The sequence below is a fragment of the Vigna unguiculata genome, chromosome 8, assembly GCF_004118075.2.
Source record: "Vigna unguiculata cultivar IT97K-499-35 chromosome 8, ASM411807v1, whole genome shotgun sequence".
NCBI classification, from domain to species: Eukaryota; Viridiplantae; Streptophyta; class Magnoliopsida; order Fabales; family Fabaceae; genus Vigna; species Vigna unguiculata.
In genome coordinates this window covers 3,329,151-3,345,734 of record NC_040286.1, presented here as the reverse complement: position 1 = coordinate 3,345,734, position 16,584 = coordinate 3,329,151, and the positions used below count along the sequence as shown (strand labels likewise).

The following is a 16,584-nucleotide window of genomic DNA, read 5'->3' as shown; positions in this document are numbered from 1 at the left end:
AGGATGACTCAAACTTAAATTCACTTATCCAAATGTAATATTCTAGCAAAGTGTGTTGGACATATTATACCACTTGCTATTGTACTAATATTAAATATCTAGTTTCAGCATAATGAGATGAATTAGAAATCCCATATCCTAAGTTGACATATGCATGAAAACAAAAATTCAAATTAATAATTGTTCTTACTGGGTTGGATACTATGTATCTGTAAAACACTTAGTAAGATCCTAGGAGTATCATTGTGAGACAGGTCGGTTTGGATAGAGGAAGATACAACTACAAAAGACTCTCTGATGCTTAAGTAGGTATGAGAGATAAGGATTTTTTTTGAATGTAAAGAAAGTATGAGAAAAGCTTAAGTGAGTTGTACTTCTTGATTGAGCTCTTTATAAAGGGCTTGCATAATAGAGACATTGTGTGATGTTTTTGAGGTGTAATGACGAATAATAATCCCATAAATGATAGACCTCAACAACTATATCATATAAAGACATGTTACAAGTAAAACCACGAATTCACTTTGATGTTTACTAGGTCGTCTTGATGGCTGACTTCTGCTTCTTGGGGTTGGCTGTTGATCTCTAATTGTCCTTAGCGGGTTGCTTTCACTTGTCGAGGAGTGGTACATCTCAACTATGGGTGTTTGTTCACGGGAATGGATTGGTCGTAACAAATTTTCCCTTTCCAAATTGTCCAATTTGGAGTGCAATGCTTGAAGATCAACATGATGTTGTTGACGCAACTATTGAGTTTGAGTTTTAGTCTGAGTTTTTAGCAGAGCCTCAGTCTATTCTCACATAGCTTGTAGGTATGTCTGGTGTTTCCTCCTAAGTTGCTCGTTTTGGTAGTAGCATTTGAATTTGGTTTTGGATGGTGTTCATAGGGTTGGGATCCATTCTTTTGTGTTGTCTGAGATTTTTCAATTTAGTTGTAGGCATGAATGATTGAGGCTGAGGATAACTTTACCAGGATCCCATGGTGGAAGTCAAATGTTATTGTCAGGTTGGAGACTAGGTATCTGTAAGACACATGATAAGATCTTAGGAGTATATTTATGAGGCAGATTAGTCTGAAATGGGGAATATTTACCTGCAAAAAACTCTTTAATGCGTAAATAAGTATGAAAGTTAGGGATTTTTTTTAGTGTAAGAGAAATGATGAGAAAAGTTTAGCTGAGTTATATTTCTTAGTCGAACTCTTTCAAAAGAGCTTACACAGTAGGATTATGGTGTGAGGTATCTAAAATGTAATGATGAATAATCACTCCATAAATAAAAATATCTTATAAGTAAATCGCCGAACTTTAAAGAGTCATTACAACTTCTTTAGTAACCAAATACATGTATAATAGTGACAACCAACATTGGAAAATATGTTTTAATATAATTTTCATTTGAAAATTTGCAAATTTTTTTATATAAATGTATAATAGTTTTCATTTTTCAAGTTGTGATAACCATGATTTTTTATATATATGTACTATGACCATGATCAAATTTTAAATTTAATTTTAATAGAATTTTTCTACAGACTTTAATATTTAGTATACTATATTAAAGATTTAATAAGTGTTACACACCTTTCCAACACACTCTAAAAAAATGTAAGAAATATAATTAAAAAATATTTCCGATAAACAACATTTTCAGAAAATTAATAAAAAATTAAAGAATTTTCTCAACTTCAAATTACTAGAAATAAAAAAATGTATCCCATATTAAACATACTGTAGAAGAATACATATTTTACCAAATAAAAAATTTTAAGATTTGAATAACAGGTCTTTATTTTCCTTTCAAAATCGGTCAGAAAAAAGAAGCCAGGGAGTTCCCTTCTCACACTCTCATCTCTCACTCAAAACACTGCGAGTTCCCTTCTCTCACACCGTCGTGAATTCCCTTTTTCCGGCAGAGCTCTCGTCGCCGGCGGCGATACCCTTGTCGCTGTCATTGAAACCAATCTCCTGGCGCCGGCGAAACCCTATTGTGGCCGACGAAGCCCTATTGTCGTCCCCAACAAAGGCTCAGACAAAGCTCCCAATGAAACACTATTGTAAGGCCGCTCTGAAGCTTTCAATTCAGGTAACCCATTCCTAACCACTAAATAATGCTTCTTCATTGTTGTACAAACCACATAATGTCTCAAATTGAAGTTGATTTGGAATGTGGATTTGGGGCCATTGAAGTTGAGCTAGTGATTGGGAGGGAGGGGTGGTTTTGTTTGGAAGAAGGGGTTGGATTCTTCATGGCCAGCTGTATCTGAATCAGTTTGGCCATAAGCTGTTTATCGAGGCTGAGTAACATGAGATAAGTGAGTTTTCTGATGAAGCAGATTACTCTTCTTTTGGCGAATGATGGCAGTTGGACAAACTTAAAGAAGAGAAGGGACGAGGAGGAGGAGGCAGAGGATAGAGATGACTTGTACAATTTTTTTTTCTTCAAAACAAGCTAATGGAAGAATGAATTTGTCCGAAGAATGCGTTTTCAGAAATCTCTTTACAATTATTTTTTCTCTCAAGATTAACTTATCAATGCCTCACACTGTGAAGGACAAATTTAGTGATTTCCTCTGAGTTTAACCAACTACCAAGCATGTTTTTTTTTTCAAAGCTAAGGTTTCATGTTGGTGTTGGATGAAGGTTTATCCAGGCATCGTGTAAATTTTAGTATGTTAAGGCAATCTAACGCTTCACAACTTTGATTGTTTGGATAATCTGTTTAGTAGTTATCTTTAGTACCTTGACAAAAAAGTCACATGACATGCACGATGAAAACCCAATTTTTAGTAACTACTAATAAATGAAAAGAGAGTGGGAACACGATCCTTAAACAACATTTGTCCTGCCTTTTTTGCAATTTTTCTAGTTAAACTTTTACCTTTTTACTGTTTGTACCTGTGAATGTGATTACTCTTGAACTGGTGTTTTGCTTTGTTGGCTACAGATGTTGAATCATGTGAGTAATAATAACAATAGCTGCACATGGCTGTTGTTCGTAGTGAGGCACTACTCTAGAATTCAACCCCCAAGGCCTGTTTCTGTTGAACCGGTAATCAGGGTATCTAACAATATTGCTCGCCTGGATGCTCCTAAAGAAGGTCCAAAACCCAGACAGTTGTTATCATTGCCTCCTTTTCCTGGCCACCCTTTGCCTGCCAAGAGCTCAAATAGTGGTCCTGGACAGCGTGATTATGTTACTGCTGTCAATTGGATTAAGTATTACTTCAAGGGTACATGGGGTTCTGTCATTGAATCCCATTTCAGAGAGGGTCTTGTAAGTGTCTACTACTTTATTGTATTTACACTTTATTTTAGCTGCTGCAATGTTGTTAAATAGGTGCTATAATGCTATCGCATAGTGAAATTTCTTGACTCCAAATTGCAACTCCTTTTGCGTTGATTATCATTGTTATAGTTGCAGCATGCGGTTTGCTTCGTCTTGTCATGTCTGATAATTCTTCTGCCAATTGAACTTTTGAGTTAATGCAATCCCAATTTTTATTTGCGGACGGCTTATTTTTATATACACACAGAATTGATATATCATATATTTCAACTGTCATGTGACTTCCGCTATATGATATAGCTTATTATTGGACTTCCTCTATTTTCTGCAACCCAAAATTGATAACATTAATGAGATGCCTAATCTATTATATACTTGTCGTCATTGCCTTAAATTGGTTGTACAATCTTTGTTGGGACCTTTTTCTGGAAGAATTGGTGAGAGGTTGAGTCTCCATATCCTTGAGGGAACATTGAAGTTACATCATACGGTAAGAATTACCATTAAGAGCCAAATCTGTAAGGGTTAGCATGTGATAACATTGTAGGTTCAATTCTTTACGCAGATACCTACCCACCCGTCTTCCACAAACAGAACTTGGTGCTTTCACCTTCAATAAAAGAAACAAAAAAGTAGGAATAAATAATATAACCAGTGCTCTATAAGCTAACCAAGATTATGACTTACAAGCTAAAAATTAGAAAAATCTTGTGCCAGTCAAACTCGGTGAGATAAGCAAGTTGGTCTACTTGAGACAGTTCTGAAGATAAGAATCTAAAAGAGAGAAGTTCTCCACTTCTCACAAGCACATAAGGCTTTTGCATATAAATGACTTTTCTTTCCAAAGTACAAGTCTTTACAAAATAGTCTAAGGAATTCCTTGCATAGGAGGCACGAGGGAAGAGAAGGAGGCCAAATACTCCTTCTCTTATACATGTAACCAAATGCAAGGTTACTAAGAAGTCTTATCTTGTTTCCTTGCAAACTTCATACCCAAACAAAGGTTTTATTTCATGATAACTATTGCCTATTTTCTTTAAAAGTTTCCTAACTTAGTAGAACTTTTACTCTTGCCTCCCTCTTTTAATCTTCATCCATAGTTTGAAAGTAATTCCTTCCTATTTATGATGACATCAACTATTACACTTGAAGGGATATTCTTGCAAAACTCTATTTACTTTGCAAATTTAAACAACTAACAAGATATTAGCATCTACATTTCTGTATTAAATATTATTTAGTTTATGTTTAATGGTCAGATATAAAATAATAGATAAGTGTACTTACGGGCCTTGTTGCTAATTTCATATTCTAGGTGCAAATGGAGGGCGTAGTTGGTGCTGACTCTTACACTCAGAAAGAAACTCTGATGAAACCCATGCGAAAGGTATTCATGTCTATATCTATCCTGTTAATTCACTATTTTCTATGAAAAAACCACTGGGTAATTTCCTCTTTGTCTCTGTATCAGTTTTTCAACAACAGATTTTAGTCAATTGCTTTAGATTTGTTTTAGGTTTAATAATACTACAACTGTACAGCTTAAATGCAGATTAGACCTAATGAAGTGATGGAACATGGTGCCAGAGTTCACGTTCCTGTTTCAATTGCTGAGACTAGGATTTCCAAAAGATATGATGCTATTCCTTGTGGAACACTATATCCAAATGCTGACGAAATTAAGTATCTGCAAAGGCTTGTGATTTACAAGGTATACCCTTTCGTTCAATATCAAATTTATTTTATTTCTTACAGTTTTTTGTTGCTATTCTTATTATTCAATTCCATTAAAATAAATTTTATTTATTGCGTAATCAAATGTTTTACTTTCAGGACTCGGCTATTATTGTGCTTAATAAACCTCCAAAGTTGCCGGTTAAGGTTCAAATTTCTATTCTTTCACATTTACAGTAATTCACTTTGAGTTTATTATGTGATTTTAATTTCCTGCTTATACTTTGTTAGGGGAGTTTACCAGTTCATAATAGCATGGACGCATTGGCAGCTGCTGCACTGTCCTATGATTATGATGAGGGCCCTAAACTAGTAAACTACTTTAACTCTTGTTCATCATTACAGTGGAACGATTTGGCATATACTTCATCATCTAACAAATGGATATTTATTCATTTATTCATTCACCAATGTAAAGCTTTTAAAATTTGAAGATTTTTGCTTAATGTTTCTTAACTAACCTGAATTCCTGATTGTTTTCTTCATAATATGTCAAATGGTGTAGTCAATTTTCAGCTCTTCTACTCTATTAATCTGTTTTGGATTGTGAAGTTGTTCATTACAAATGGTTGATTCATATTAAAAATACAAGATAATATAATTATTTTGTTGGCCTTTTCAGGTTCACCGTCTTGACAGAGAGACCAGTGGCATCCTTTTACTGGGTAGAACTAAAGATAGTGCATCTCATCTCCAATGGTTGTTCACTAACATCAACAATGCCAAATCTTCTTGTAAGGTGCCTTACATACAAGAAATAATGAATCCTATTTTCTGTACGTCTTGTTTAGTTGGTGAATCTTTGAAAACACTTTGAACAACTGATTGATATTTTCATTTGAATTTTAACATTAATTGGCTATTTTAGGCTTGGAATGATGCATGTGAAGCTACGTATCAGAGGTATTGGGCATTGGTCATAGGGACTCCCAAGGAGAAGGAAGGCGTCATCCATGCTCCTCTTTCTAAGGTTTATGATCTCTTTCATTTTTATTCTCTTCTCTATAATGCATTCAGTGATAACATGTTTTAGGTGGCTGCTACCTTCTAATGTGTTGATTGTATGCCTTCTTATTCCAGGTGCTTCTAAATGATGGGAAGACTGAGAGGATAATACTAGCTCACCATTCAAGTGTAGAACCACGCCAAGAGGCTGTAACTGAGTATCGGGTGCTTGGTCCTAAGATAAATGGATGCTCGTGGGTGGAGCTACGTCCTCTTACTTACAGGAAGCATCAGGTATATTGGTATCAATTTCTACTCTCTCTCTCTCTGTCTCTGTGTTTACTGCATGATGGATTCTGTATTGTAAAAATGTGGTACGTTTAAGGTATCAGTTAATTTTTGAAATAATTCCCTGTTTTAATATATTTCTGTCTTGCCAAGTAACGTTTTAGCTAGAGAGTTCATGTGATTTCTGTTCCCATTTTCCAGTTGCGTGTCCATTGCGCTGAAGCACTTGGCACACCAATAGTGGGTGACTACAAGTATGGCTGGTTTGTGCACAGCCGATGGAAACAAATGCCGCGAATCGATATCGAGCCAACAACTGGAAAACCATACAAGTTGCGTAGGCCAGAAGGCCTTGATGTTCAGAAGGGAAGTGTTTTATCGAAGGTTCCTCTATTGCATCTTCACTGCAGAGAACTTGTGCTCCCCAACATCGCCAAGTTTCTACAAGTTTTGAACAATAGTTCAGAAGAACTACACGGTTCACTTAGCCAGCAGCCTGATGTTCTTCGATTTGTGGCAACAATGCCATCCCATATGAGAATTAGTTGGAATCTTATGTCCTCGTATTTAGTCTGAACTTAATTGCATGATGCATTTTGTTAATTAACTTAAGGGAAAATAAATAGTGTTCACTAGTATTTAATAGTTTAGGCATAGGTTGGAGTCCAAGTACATTGAAGTAACATACTGAAACTTCTCTGATTTGTCGATGTTCTCTTTTTGATGAGTTGAATATATCTGCTTCAGTGTACTCATGTTTTAATTTGTTCATATTCTGGAGACTTTTATAACGAATGCCGAGTTATATACTTCGTATTAAATAAGAAGAGTTACATACATATATACTCTTTCAAAGTTTTTTTTTTTCTTTTTCTGATTTGAGACGATCCATTTCAGAATGAAAGGGGGTAGATGAAGAAGACTTAGAGTATTGAAAGAAATATTCAAATCATTGTCGTGTAATCATTACCTATAGTGAGGTTCTTTTATAAAAGTTTTGGGCGTTTGAGTATCCTTGGCCTTGCTATTCTTACACCCTTGATTTCTAATCAGCTCTCAACTTTGTAATTGTTTTTGACAAAAGTACTCTTTGATAATACGTTTATGCTGTGTATGTCAAAATATGGAACGAAAATACATTCACAACATTTTAAAAAATATCAATCAAAATAACTACAAAAAATGTCTGTTATCTCATGAAAATGTATTTTTATTATTGGTCACCAGATCGTCTAAAAGCTTTCGTTCTATATTCCTATAAACTTTGTGGAATTGAACAATGAAAATGCATTTATGACAAATGAAGAAATGCATTTTTACTTTTATATCTCGACAAAACATTATTAAAATATATAATGACAATGTCTCTAAACTGCTTAAGAAAAAGTAGCTAATTGATTTTTTTATACTTAACGGTCTTATTGAAGAATCAAGACTTTGAATCTTAAATCTTAAACATTATGTCTTCGTTTAAAATTTGAAAAACACTGTTAGACGGCACATACTTCTCACGTAAGTTAACTTGTCTTCGGTCCACTCTGGCTGTCTGGTCCTCCAAAATCAGAATCTCCCGAAACCATGAAACGCAGCGTTTCTCACAGCAGCACCACCTCTTAATCGCACGAACCGCTCCTTTTCTTGTTGGACCGAACCGGAGACACAAACAACAACTACTTCATTTTGATTTAGGTAACACCCACTCACTGCGTCATATCATATTCCATAATTTTCCTATTAAAAAAATTCATATTCCATCATTTATTATTTTATTTCAATTGCATGATTTCAAATATTCACAAACTTGCGAGCTGTTACTGTAAACTTATAATACAAATAATAAGCCTTGTAAACATGGTTTTACTTGTAAGAATAAGAGCAACGTGACTTAAAGGTTTAGTACGAGGACATAAACATAGGGTTTAGGATTTTGGTTTTGTTGGAATTTGAATGTTGCAAGGTGCTATAGAGATTGTATTACAGTAGCAGTAGTGTTGTTGGATATCTGCAATTCCATTCAAGTTTGTATGTTCATATATATACGTAGTAAATTGGATTTGGATCCATTGTGCTATAAGTACGGATAGAAAAGTCATTTCCACCTAACAATGCAAAATCTTGTAATCTAAGACTCATCCAATTGGATCGGATTTTTAATATTCCATTAAGGAAACAAAGAACTCATCCTTAACTTCCTACCCTTCATCCTTACTTAGGCTTCCATTCCAATTCAAGCATCACTAATCTGCACGATAAAGCAAAAAGCACTAGTGAGGCAAGAGAAGAGGCAGAATAAAAGGAAATTCAAGAAAGCTACTTTTAATTTTTTTAATCTTTTTGGTATTTGATTTATTTGAAAGGGTTTGTTAATGTTGATTGATTGTTAAATTCATTTGATCCCAAAGGGTTTGGTTGGATAATAATATATCCAAATGAAGGATCAAGTTTTCTGGTTGGGTCCAGTGTTATCCGTAGCCTTCACTCACAAATTTGCTGAGCAAGTGGGTATATAATGAAGAGGTTCTCTGCCTGCTGCTTCACAAGCAGAATCTCTAAGTTTCACTCTCACAGGAAGCATAACCAATCTCAATCTCAGGTATCCTACAACTGAGGGTAGTTTTTTTCTGTGTCAAAACTTAAAATCTTTCACATTGTCTTTGCTTAATGATTCTTGTTTCTTTAATTATGAATTGTTTATGCCTGTGGTATTTCTGCTTCAGCACCCATTGATTAGTTAGCTTATTCCTTTTATTAACGAAGGTTATCCTGCATTAACCACATTGCCTAATTTGGTAGCTTCACAAGGGATGGAGTCTGAGATCATGCCTCTCAGATGTCCATTACAAGCTTCATTGCCGAATTTAGCTTCTTCTCGTGTTGGATTCAATCAATGTGTAAAACTATACAAACTATAATTGTTAGATACATGTAAGTTGCAGGCTTACAAGGACTATTGTTGCAACCAATTAAATACAACCTAGTATAAGAAAGTGGAAGTATATGAAACATTCTTAAGTTTTGTTATGGCAAAATAAAACAAAACATAATTAGCCAGCAGATAAAACAATACACACAGTTCAAAAGTTATGGAAGGTCACATTTGAGACTTAGGAGAGTTCTTTCCAATATGCTAAACATATAAAACCTGTATAAATCATGCACAGAGTTCTTTCTTGGCTGTTTTCTCTGATATTGTTTTCTTTGACAGATCATGGCAGGAAACATGTCTGATCCAAGTGGGAGCAAGGGTGCAAATATTTTACTTAATCATGACTTTTCCAGAGGGCTGAACTCTTGGCATCTCAATTCCTGCACTGGCTATGTAATTTCAGCTGAATCGGGTGCTCAAGGAGGAATTCCGAGGGAGTTGGGTGCTAATTATGCTGTTATCACTGACAGAAAGGAATGCTGGCAAGGCCTTGAGCAAGACATCACAGAAAGAATTTCCACTGGTTACACTTACACAGTTTTGGCTTGTGTGGGAGTATCCAATCTTTCTCAGGGACCTAGTGATGTTCTAGCTACTTTGAAACTCGAATATCATGATTCGGCTACTAGTTACTTGTTCATTGGAAGGTATGAATTTTTGTGATTTCATTGTATGTTCTTCCTTGTATTAAAGAAATTCTGGAAAACTCCCTTACGTTACCATGATTTTCTGCAGAACTTCTGTTAATAAGGATAGTTGGGAGAAGTTGGAAGGGAAATTCTCATTATCAACTATGCCTGATCGGGTTGTATTTTACTTGGAAGGACCTGCTCCTGGAGTTGATCTGCTCATTCGATCAGTAGAAATAAACTGTTCCACTCCGAATAATAATGTAGGTTATGAAGTTATGAATTCATGGAAATGTTATTTCTCTGTGCAATTCTGCATATTGACATAGTCTAATACTCTGATAAATATCAAGCTCATGCTTGTGCATTGGTTATTACTTCTTCTATGATCAGATTGAAATTGCACTAAATATATGTCAGTGTAATAAGTCTTGTGGAATCTGCGTGTTTTTAACTTACTAAGTGTACCTTTTTCTTCTTATTTTAATAGATCACAACCACAGCATGTGTTTCAGCGGGAGATGACAACATCATCATCAACCCGCAATTTGATGATGGTCTGAATAACTGGTCTGGAAGAGGCTGCAAGATTGTGTTGCATGATTCCATGAATGATGGGAAAATTGTTCCAAAATCTGGGAAATTCTTTGCATCTGCAACAGAACGCACACAGAACTGGAATGGAATTCAGCAAGATATCACTGGACGCGTGCAGCGCAAGCTGGCCTATGAGGTCACTGCTTTAGTAAGAATTTTTGGAAACAATGTCTCTACTGCTGATGTACGTGCAACTTTGTGGGTCCAAGCACCAGATCTTAAAGAACAGTATATAGGCATTGCAAAGTTAGTATCTGTCTTATTTTTCTGTCACTGTATTTCACATAGAATCTGATGCATAACATGGCTGTTTATTATTCTTGAATTATAAACAAAACAGAAAGAAACTTGCTATAGTATGTTTTAGTGATATAATAACATTAGCATTGGGTTTGTTCTGAAGTTTTCTAAAGAAATTTGGTTTGTTCTGAAGTTTGCAGGCAACAGATAAAGATTGGGTTACTCTGCAGGGAAAATTCCTTCTAAATGGTTCTCCATCAAAAGTGGTCCTTTATTTAGAGGGACCCCCTCCAGGCACTGACATTCTTCTCAATAATTTGGTCTTAAAGCATGCAGCTAAAACACCTCCTTCAACCCCACCAGATGTAAAGGTTGTACATTTGCAGCATTCTTATTTTGTAAATTACTTTGATAACATTAATGCTAGTGTTTTCTGAACATTCTGCACAAGCATTGCTTTGATATCAACTTATATAATTTGGTTGTGCTTTCAATTCTATGTTCCAAGCACCTAAAAGTTGATTTTGCTTTGCAGAATGTTACTTTTGGGGTTAATATAATTCAAAACAGCAATCTAGCTGATGGCACCAATGGATGGTTTCCCCTTGGCAATTGCACTTTAAGTGTTAAAAGTGGTTCACCACATATAATTCCACCAATGGCAAGAGATTCTCTTGGTCCTCATGAACTCCTGAGTGGGAGGTACATCCTAGTAACTAATCGAACACAAACATGGATGGGTCCTGCCCAGATCATCACTGATAAAGTGAAACTCTTTTCGACTTATCAAGTGTCTGCTTGGGTCCGGATTGGCTCAGGATCATCAGGGCCACAGAATGTGAATGTTGCTCTTGGTGTTGACAACCAGTGGGTCAATGGAGGACAAACTGAGGTTTCTGATGACACGTGGCATGAAATTGGAGGGTCCTTTAGAATTGAAAAACAGCCATCAAAGGTTATGGTTTATGTCCAAGGTCCTGCTGCTGGTGTGGACTTGATGGTGGCTGGACTTCAAATTTTTCCTGTGGATAGACATGCAAGATTTAGATATTTAAAGATCCAAACAGATAAGGTGAGATCAAGTTTCCTTCCACATCTCACATTATTTGTCTCGTAGAGAATAACTTCATAAACATATGGAATAGTATTTTTAACCCAATTTAGTTAAATTTTTTTGACGTGTTAAATGCGTTTCAAGCTAACATTTGAGTTGTTTACATCGTTTTACATGTTCTCGCTCCAATATCGGCCTGAAACGCCGTTTAACAAGCCCAAAAAGATTAACATTATTAGGTTAAAAGTACTATATTCATTTATTTTTAAAGTCTGGAGACCAAAATGTATGTAAGTTATAGGCAGCGACAAATTTCAATTTCATATCCAAGTTTAGGAACTAAAAACATATCTAATATTTTTCATTATAAACAAAACAAAATTTTCAATTCTAGAAATAAATGTTATATGTATTTCAGACTGTAATACTTTATCATCACCTCAATTATCCTTTCTTCATTGATAAGACAAGTGATGCTCTGCATTATTTTTGTATGCATTTTAATTTATACTGACTTGGTGCACTGCAGATACGCAAACGTGATGTTGTACTGAAATTCTCTGGGCTGGACTCTGGCAGCTACGCTAACACCTCAGTGCAAGTTAGACAAACACAGAATGATTTCCCAATTGGAACATGCATCAGTAGATCAAACATTGACAATGAGGACTTTGTTGACTTCATGGTGAAGCATTTTAACTGGGCTGTGTTTGGAAACGAGTTAAAGTGGTATTGGACAGAGCCACAACAAGGGAACTTCAATTACAAGGATGCTGATGATCTGTTAAGCCTGTGTCAGAAGCACAATATACAAACTCGTGGCCATTGTATCTTCTGGGAAGTGGATGGAGTGGTTCAGCAGTGGATCAAATCACTGAACCAAAACGATTTGATGACGGCGATCCAGAACCGCCTAAACGGGCTTCTAACTCGTTACAAGGGCAAGTTCAGTCACTATGATGTCAACAATGAAATGCTGCATGGTTCATTCTTTCAAGATAGGCTAGGCAAGGATATAAGGGCTAACATGTTCAAAACTGCAAACCAACTAGACCCTTCTGCTACACTCTTTGTGAATGATTACCATGTGGAGGATGGATGTGACACAAGATCATGTCCTGATAAGTACATCCATCACATTCTTGATTTGCAAGAGCAAGGTGCCCCAGTTGGAGGAATTGGAATTCAAGGTCACATAGATAGTCCAATAGGGCCTATTGTGAGTTCTTCCCTTGACAAGTTGGGTATTCTTGGTCTCCCTATATGGTTCACTGAGCTTGATGTGTCTTCCATCAATGAATATGTGAGAGCAGATGATCTTGAAGTTATGCTGCGTGAAGCCATGGCTCATCCTGCAGTAGAAGGCATAATGCTGTGGGGTTTTTGGGAGCTGTTTATGAGTAGGGACAATGCACACTTGGTAAATGCAGAAGGTGACATCAATGAGGCAGGGAAAAGGTTCCTGGCTCTGAAACAAGAGTGGCTCTCTCACAGCCGTGGCCATGTTGATGAACAAGGCCAATACAACTTCAGAGGCTTTCATGGAACGTACAATGTGCAAGTTGTGACCCCATCAAAGAAAATTTCTAAGACATTTGTTCTTGACAAAGGTGACACGCCACTGGTGGTATCCGTTGATTTATAAGCATACTATGATGTTGGTGTCTTTTTTATATCCTTGGGTTGGATGAAGAATGTTGTTGGTTTATTGTTGTGGATTTCACAACTTCACAAAATCTCAACAAAAAGAATACTGTTTCGCCATTTTATATATATACTTGTAAGAAAGAAGTGAAAAATAAATGAAAATGATACTGGTTTGAACTAATAAACTGCATACAATCCTATTCCTGTGGCTCATTCTATTATTAGTTGCTTTTCATTTCAAACATTTTACATGTGAATTCGGGTTAGGGCATCTTCTTCTTGCACCTACATAATTTTAACCTACACCCCCACACACTTGAAAATTTCAATTTATAATCCACATGTTTGTATTTTTGTATTTCGGATAGTACATTCCAAAATACAAAATAAAAATACATTCTTAATCGTACAATTTTTATATTCCAAAATGCATAATTTAAAATATATTTTATATTTCGAATTGGGATTCTGGATGTATTCCTTATCTAGAATACAAAATTTGTAATCAGAATAGTGAGAATGGAAACAAATACAATTCATTACAATGGGTCTGAAACAAAAAAGCATAAAAGAAGAAGAGCACGAGAGAAGGGTGGGCGACAGAAGTAGCAAAATGAAGATGAAATGAAAAAGATGAGGATAAATACGTTATTTCACTACCGGATGGGATGCACGTTGTAATGTGTGGTGGTGCAAAACGAAGCTGCCTCAATTTAATCTATAATGGGCCAATACTTTTTGTGCCGAGCCAATTTGATACCTATTCAAGATTCTAACTTCCTACACCCCATGATTTTTTAACACCTCCAGACACTTTGAATAAGACTCTCTTGAATTTAAATATGAGAGGTATCCTAAGAAAATTGCGGGTGTAAAAAGAAACAATCTAAATTCAAAATTTTCTAGTCCAGCCCGTCTTTATCGAGCTATGAGTGGTCGTCTGCAATTTTTAAATATTTAAAAAATTAAAAAATGACAAAATAATTTAGTATAGTATAACATATTAATAAAATGTTTTTGATAGTTATAAAGTAAATATAACGAAGTGTGTCAATTATAGAAATAAAATAATTTGTATAAGTTATAACAATAGCTAAGTTCATAAAGAAACCAATATCCATAAAATATTAACCTTAAAATTGAAATTAACAGTATATATATTAAACTTATTTTTTATGATTTGTCAATTATATAAAATACAAATAATAAAATATACCTTCCATGACCAATCCCCTCCAAACTAATAAAATTGCGTCCAATTAAGTGTAACCAAAATAAGTTTTGATAAAAATATTCACACTTTAACAACTCAACTTGTTCATCGAATTAATTAGGTTAGTTTATCAAGCTCGTCTATCAACATAAATTTATTTTGATGCTCTAATAAATATTGTTATTAAAAGCAAGTTTACATTAGCATTATTGTGTTATATGCAACTTGAGTTAGGTAGGTTTGGATATTATTAAAGGAGCATGATAGTTTGACACACTATCATTTATTTCTACTCTTTGACAAATATGATTATTTTAATGGGAAAATTTGTTTACATTTGTCTTTATTTTGTTAAATATAATACTTTATTAATAAAAGGAAGTAAGAGAAAATATTAGTGGCAAAGTATAATTTTTTAAAAATTTCAGATTTATATGATATTTGTCCGTAATAATATCAATGCTAAGAAGGTGTAATGTCCCAAACAATCTAACCAACTATTCCAACCCCCAACACCTCTATTAATAACACAAGTAGACCGAATCCCTAAACCAATTTCATGAAATGGCTTATATAAAAGGAACATTACTAGAAGAGTGGATTAACACTTAAGTAATTTTTCCTTTAACAATATAAACCACAATAAAATTTAGATTTTGATCTATTTATCCTTTTGATAACTAAAATATTAAATGTGTAATTAAATTTTTGGAGACTAAAATCACTAAAAAGCATTATTGTTGTTATGAATTTATGTATTCTTCTTCCTACTTTAAAAATATTGTTTTAACAAAGTGTTCAATAAGGTAGAGAGAAAAAAAAAAGAATTTCAATTAGTTTTTTATATAATCTTTCAAAATTTATGTTTTTAATTTGTATATCAACCACCCTTAGCTTATAAAAAAAAACATTTTAATTTTTCTTCTTATTTCTATAAGAATTTACTTAAATTAACTCTTCTCTTTTTTTTTTCTAAGAAAAAAATATACATTACTATGTATAGAAAATATTTAGGTACATAAATTTTTCATTTTCATCATTCTTACTCTTATTTATTGGTATCAGTGTTTAGAGTTCGTCTAATCTTTGGTAAAAGAAACACGGTAATTAATATAGATTGGATTGAACATTTATCACCAGACAAAAAACTATAATTATTAGTCAGGCAACATCTCTTTTTACTTTAAGAGTACCAATTGTTTGATGGAACGTTTAACACTAAGCAAAAAACTGTAGCTATTAGTCAGGACATAACTTTTTTTATTTATGAGCGTAACCGTCCAATTACCATGATTCAATTGTGACTTAGACCATTTGGTCTCTCCTATGAAACAATTGATGTCACCTACAATAATATATATATATATATATATATATATATATATATATATATATATATATATATATATATATATATAATCTTGTAGTTGGATTTTTTTTCAAACCTTTTTCATATATGTTTTTTTAAACTAGTGTAACGCTTTTATGAAATAAAATTATTATATTAGTTATCAGAATTATAAACATCTTCTACATTTAAAGGTTCTTGTAAGAATATACAACATAAGAACAATAATAATGAATTATCATTTTGAAGTATGTGTGTTTTCACTCTCACTTATAATAAATTTTGTTTCTGTATTAAATATGACCATTGGAGGAATACACATACAAGAATGTAAAGGTGAATCAATATAAAATAAAGCATATTAATATATAAGTATCCATCACAAACATATATTATTGTGCTCATATCAAGATTACATATATGAATACTAATAAATTCATAGTATTTTTTTTATTGTGCTTATACTTAATAACAACGGTAGATTTTAATAGGAGTATGCGGGGCATGGCCCCTAATTTTTTATGAAATTTTTTTAGTTATGTATTTTATTTAAAAATAAAATAAACTATGTATTTTATTTTAAATTTTTTTAAATTATATTATATTATATATATATATATATATATATATATATATATATATATTAGAAATATTGAGAATTCATGAAAATTTAAT

The 16,584-nt window shown here is 33.9% G+C and overlaps 2 protein-coding genes across 4 annotated transcripts; both read left to right on the top strand.

The window, feature by feature from the left end:
- Window positions 1–1,787: 1,787 nt before the first annotated feature.
- On the top strand, window positions 1,788–7,016 carry LOC114193486 (RNA pseudouridine synthase 3, mitochondrial). Its single transcript, XM_028083312.1, has 10 exons — window positions 1,788–2,085; window positions 2,947–3,276; window positions 4,604–4,675; window positions 4,841–4,999; window positions 5,122–5,169; window positions 5,254–5,334; window positions 5,645–5,761; window positions 5,891–5,992; window positions 6,103–6,261; window positions 6,457–7,016. The coding sequence occupies exons 1-10, from the start codon at window positions 2,044–2,046 to the stop codon at window positions 6,829–6,831; spliced, it is 1,485 nt and encodes a 494-aa protein (XP_027939113.1). The 5' UTR covers window positions 1,788–2,043; the 3' UTR covers window positions 6,832–7,016.
- A 727-nt stretch (window positions 7,017–7,743) lies between these two features.
- On the top strand, window positions 7,744–13,548 carry LOC114194443 (endo-1,4-beta-xylanase 1-like). Of its 3 annotated transcripts, none has more exons than XM_028084656.1 (8): window positions 7,744–7,944; window positions 8,658–8,848; window positions 9,461–9,828; window positions 9,917–10,073; window positions 10,301–10,653; window positions 10,841–11,018; window positions 11,183–11,719; window positions 12,231–13,548. In XM_028084656.1, exons 2-8 carry the CDS (start codon window positions 8,765–8,767, stop codon window positions 13,344–13,346), a joined length of 2,793 nt encoding a protein of 930 aa, XP_027940457.1. In that variant the 5' UTR covers window positions 7,744–7,944; window positions 8,658–8,764; the 3' UTR covers window positions 13,347–13,548. The 3 variants fall into 3 exon arrangements, with proteins under 3 accessions (XP_027940457.1, XP_027940459.1, XP_027940458.1); XM_028084657.1 differs by having other exon boundaries at window positions 7,754–7,944; window positions 8,469–8,848; XM_028084658.1 differs by lacking the exon at window positions 8,658–8,848 and having other exon boundaries at window positions 7,753–7,944.
- Window positions 13,549–16,584: the final 3,036 nt, after the last annotated feature.

Bases quoted from the DNA above. Each gene is read 5' to 3' on its own strand.
- LOC114193486 (XM_028083312.1), top strand. From the start codon at position 2,044: ATGAAACACTATTGTAAGGCCGCTCTGAAGCTTTCAATTCAG. The intron at 3,277-4,603 runs GTAAGTGTCTAC...TTCATATTCTAG, and splicing joins CCCATTTCAGAGAGGGTCTT to GTGCAAATGGAGGGCGTAGT. The intron at 5,335-5,644 runs GTAAACTACTTT...TGGCCTTTTCAG, and splicing joins ATGATGAGGGCCCTAAACTA to GTTCACCGTCTTGACAGAGA.
- LOC114194443 (XM_028084656.1), top strand. From the start codon at position 8,765: ATGAAGAGGTTCTCTGCCTGCTGCTTCACAAGCAGAATCTCTAAGTTT. The intron at 9,829-9,916 runs GTATGAATTTTT...GATTTTCTGCAG, and splicing joins AGTTACTTGTTCATTGGAAG to AACTTCTGTTAATAAGGATA. The intron at 10,074-10,300 runs GTAGGTTATGAA...TTATTTTAATAG, and splicing joins GTTCCACTCCGAATAATAAT to ATCACAACCACAGCATGTGT.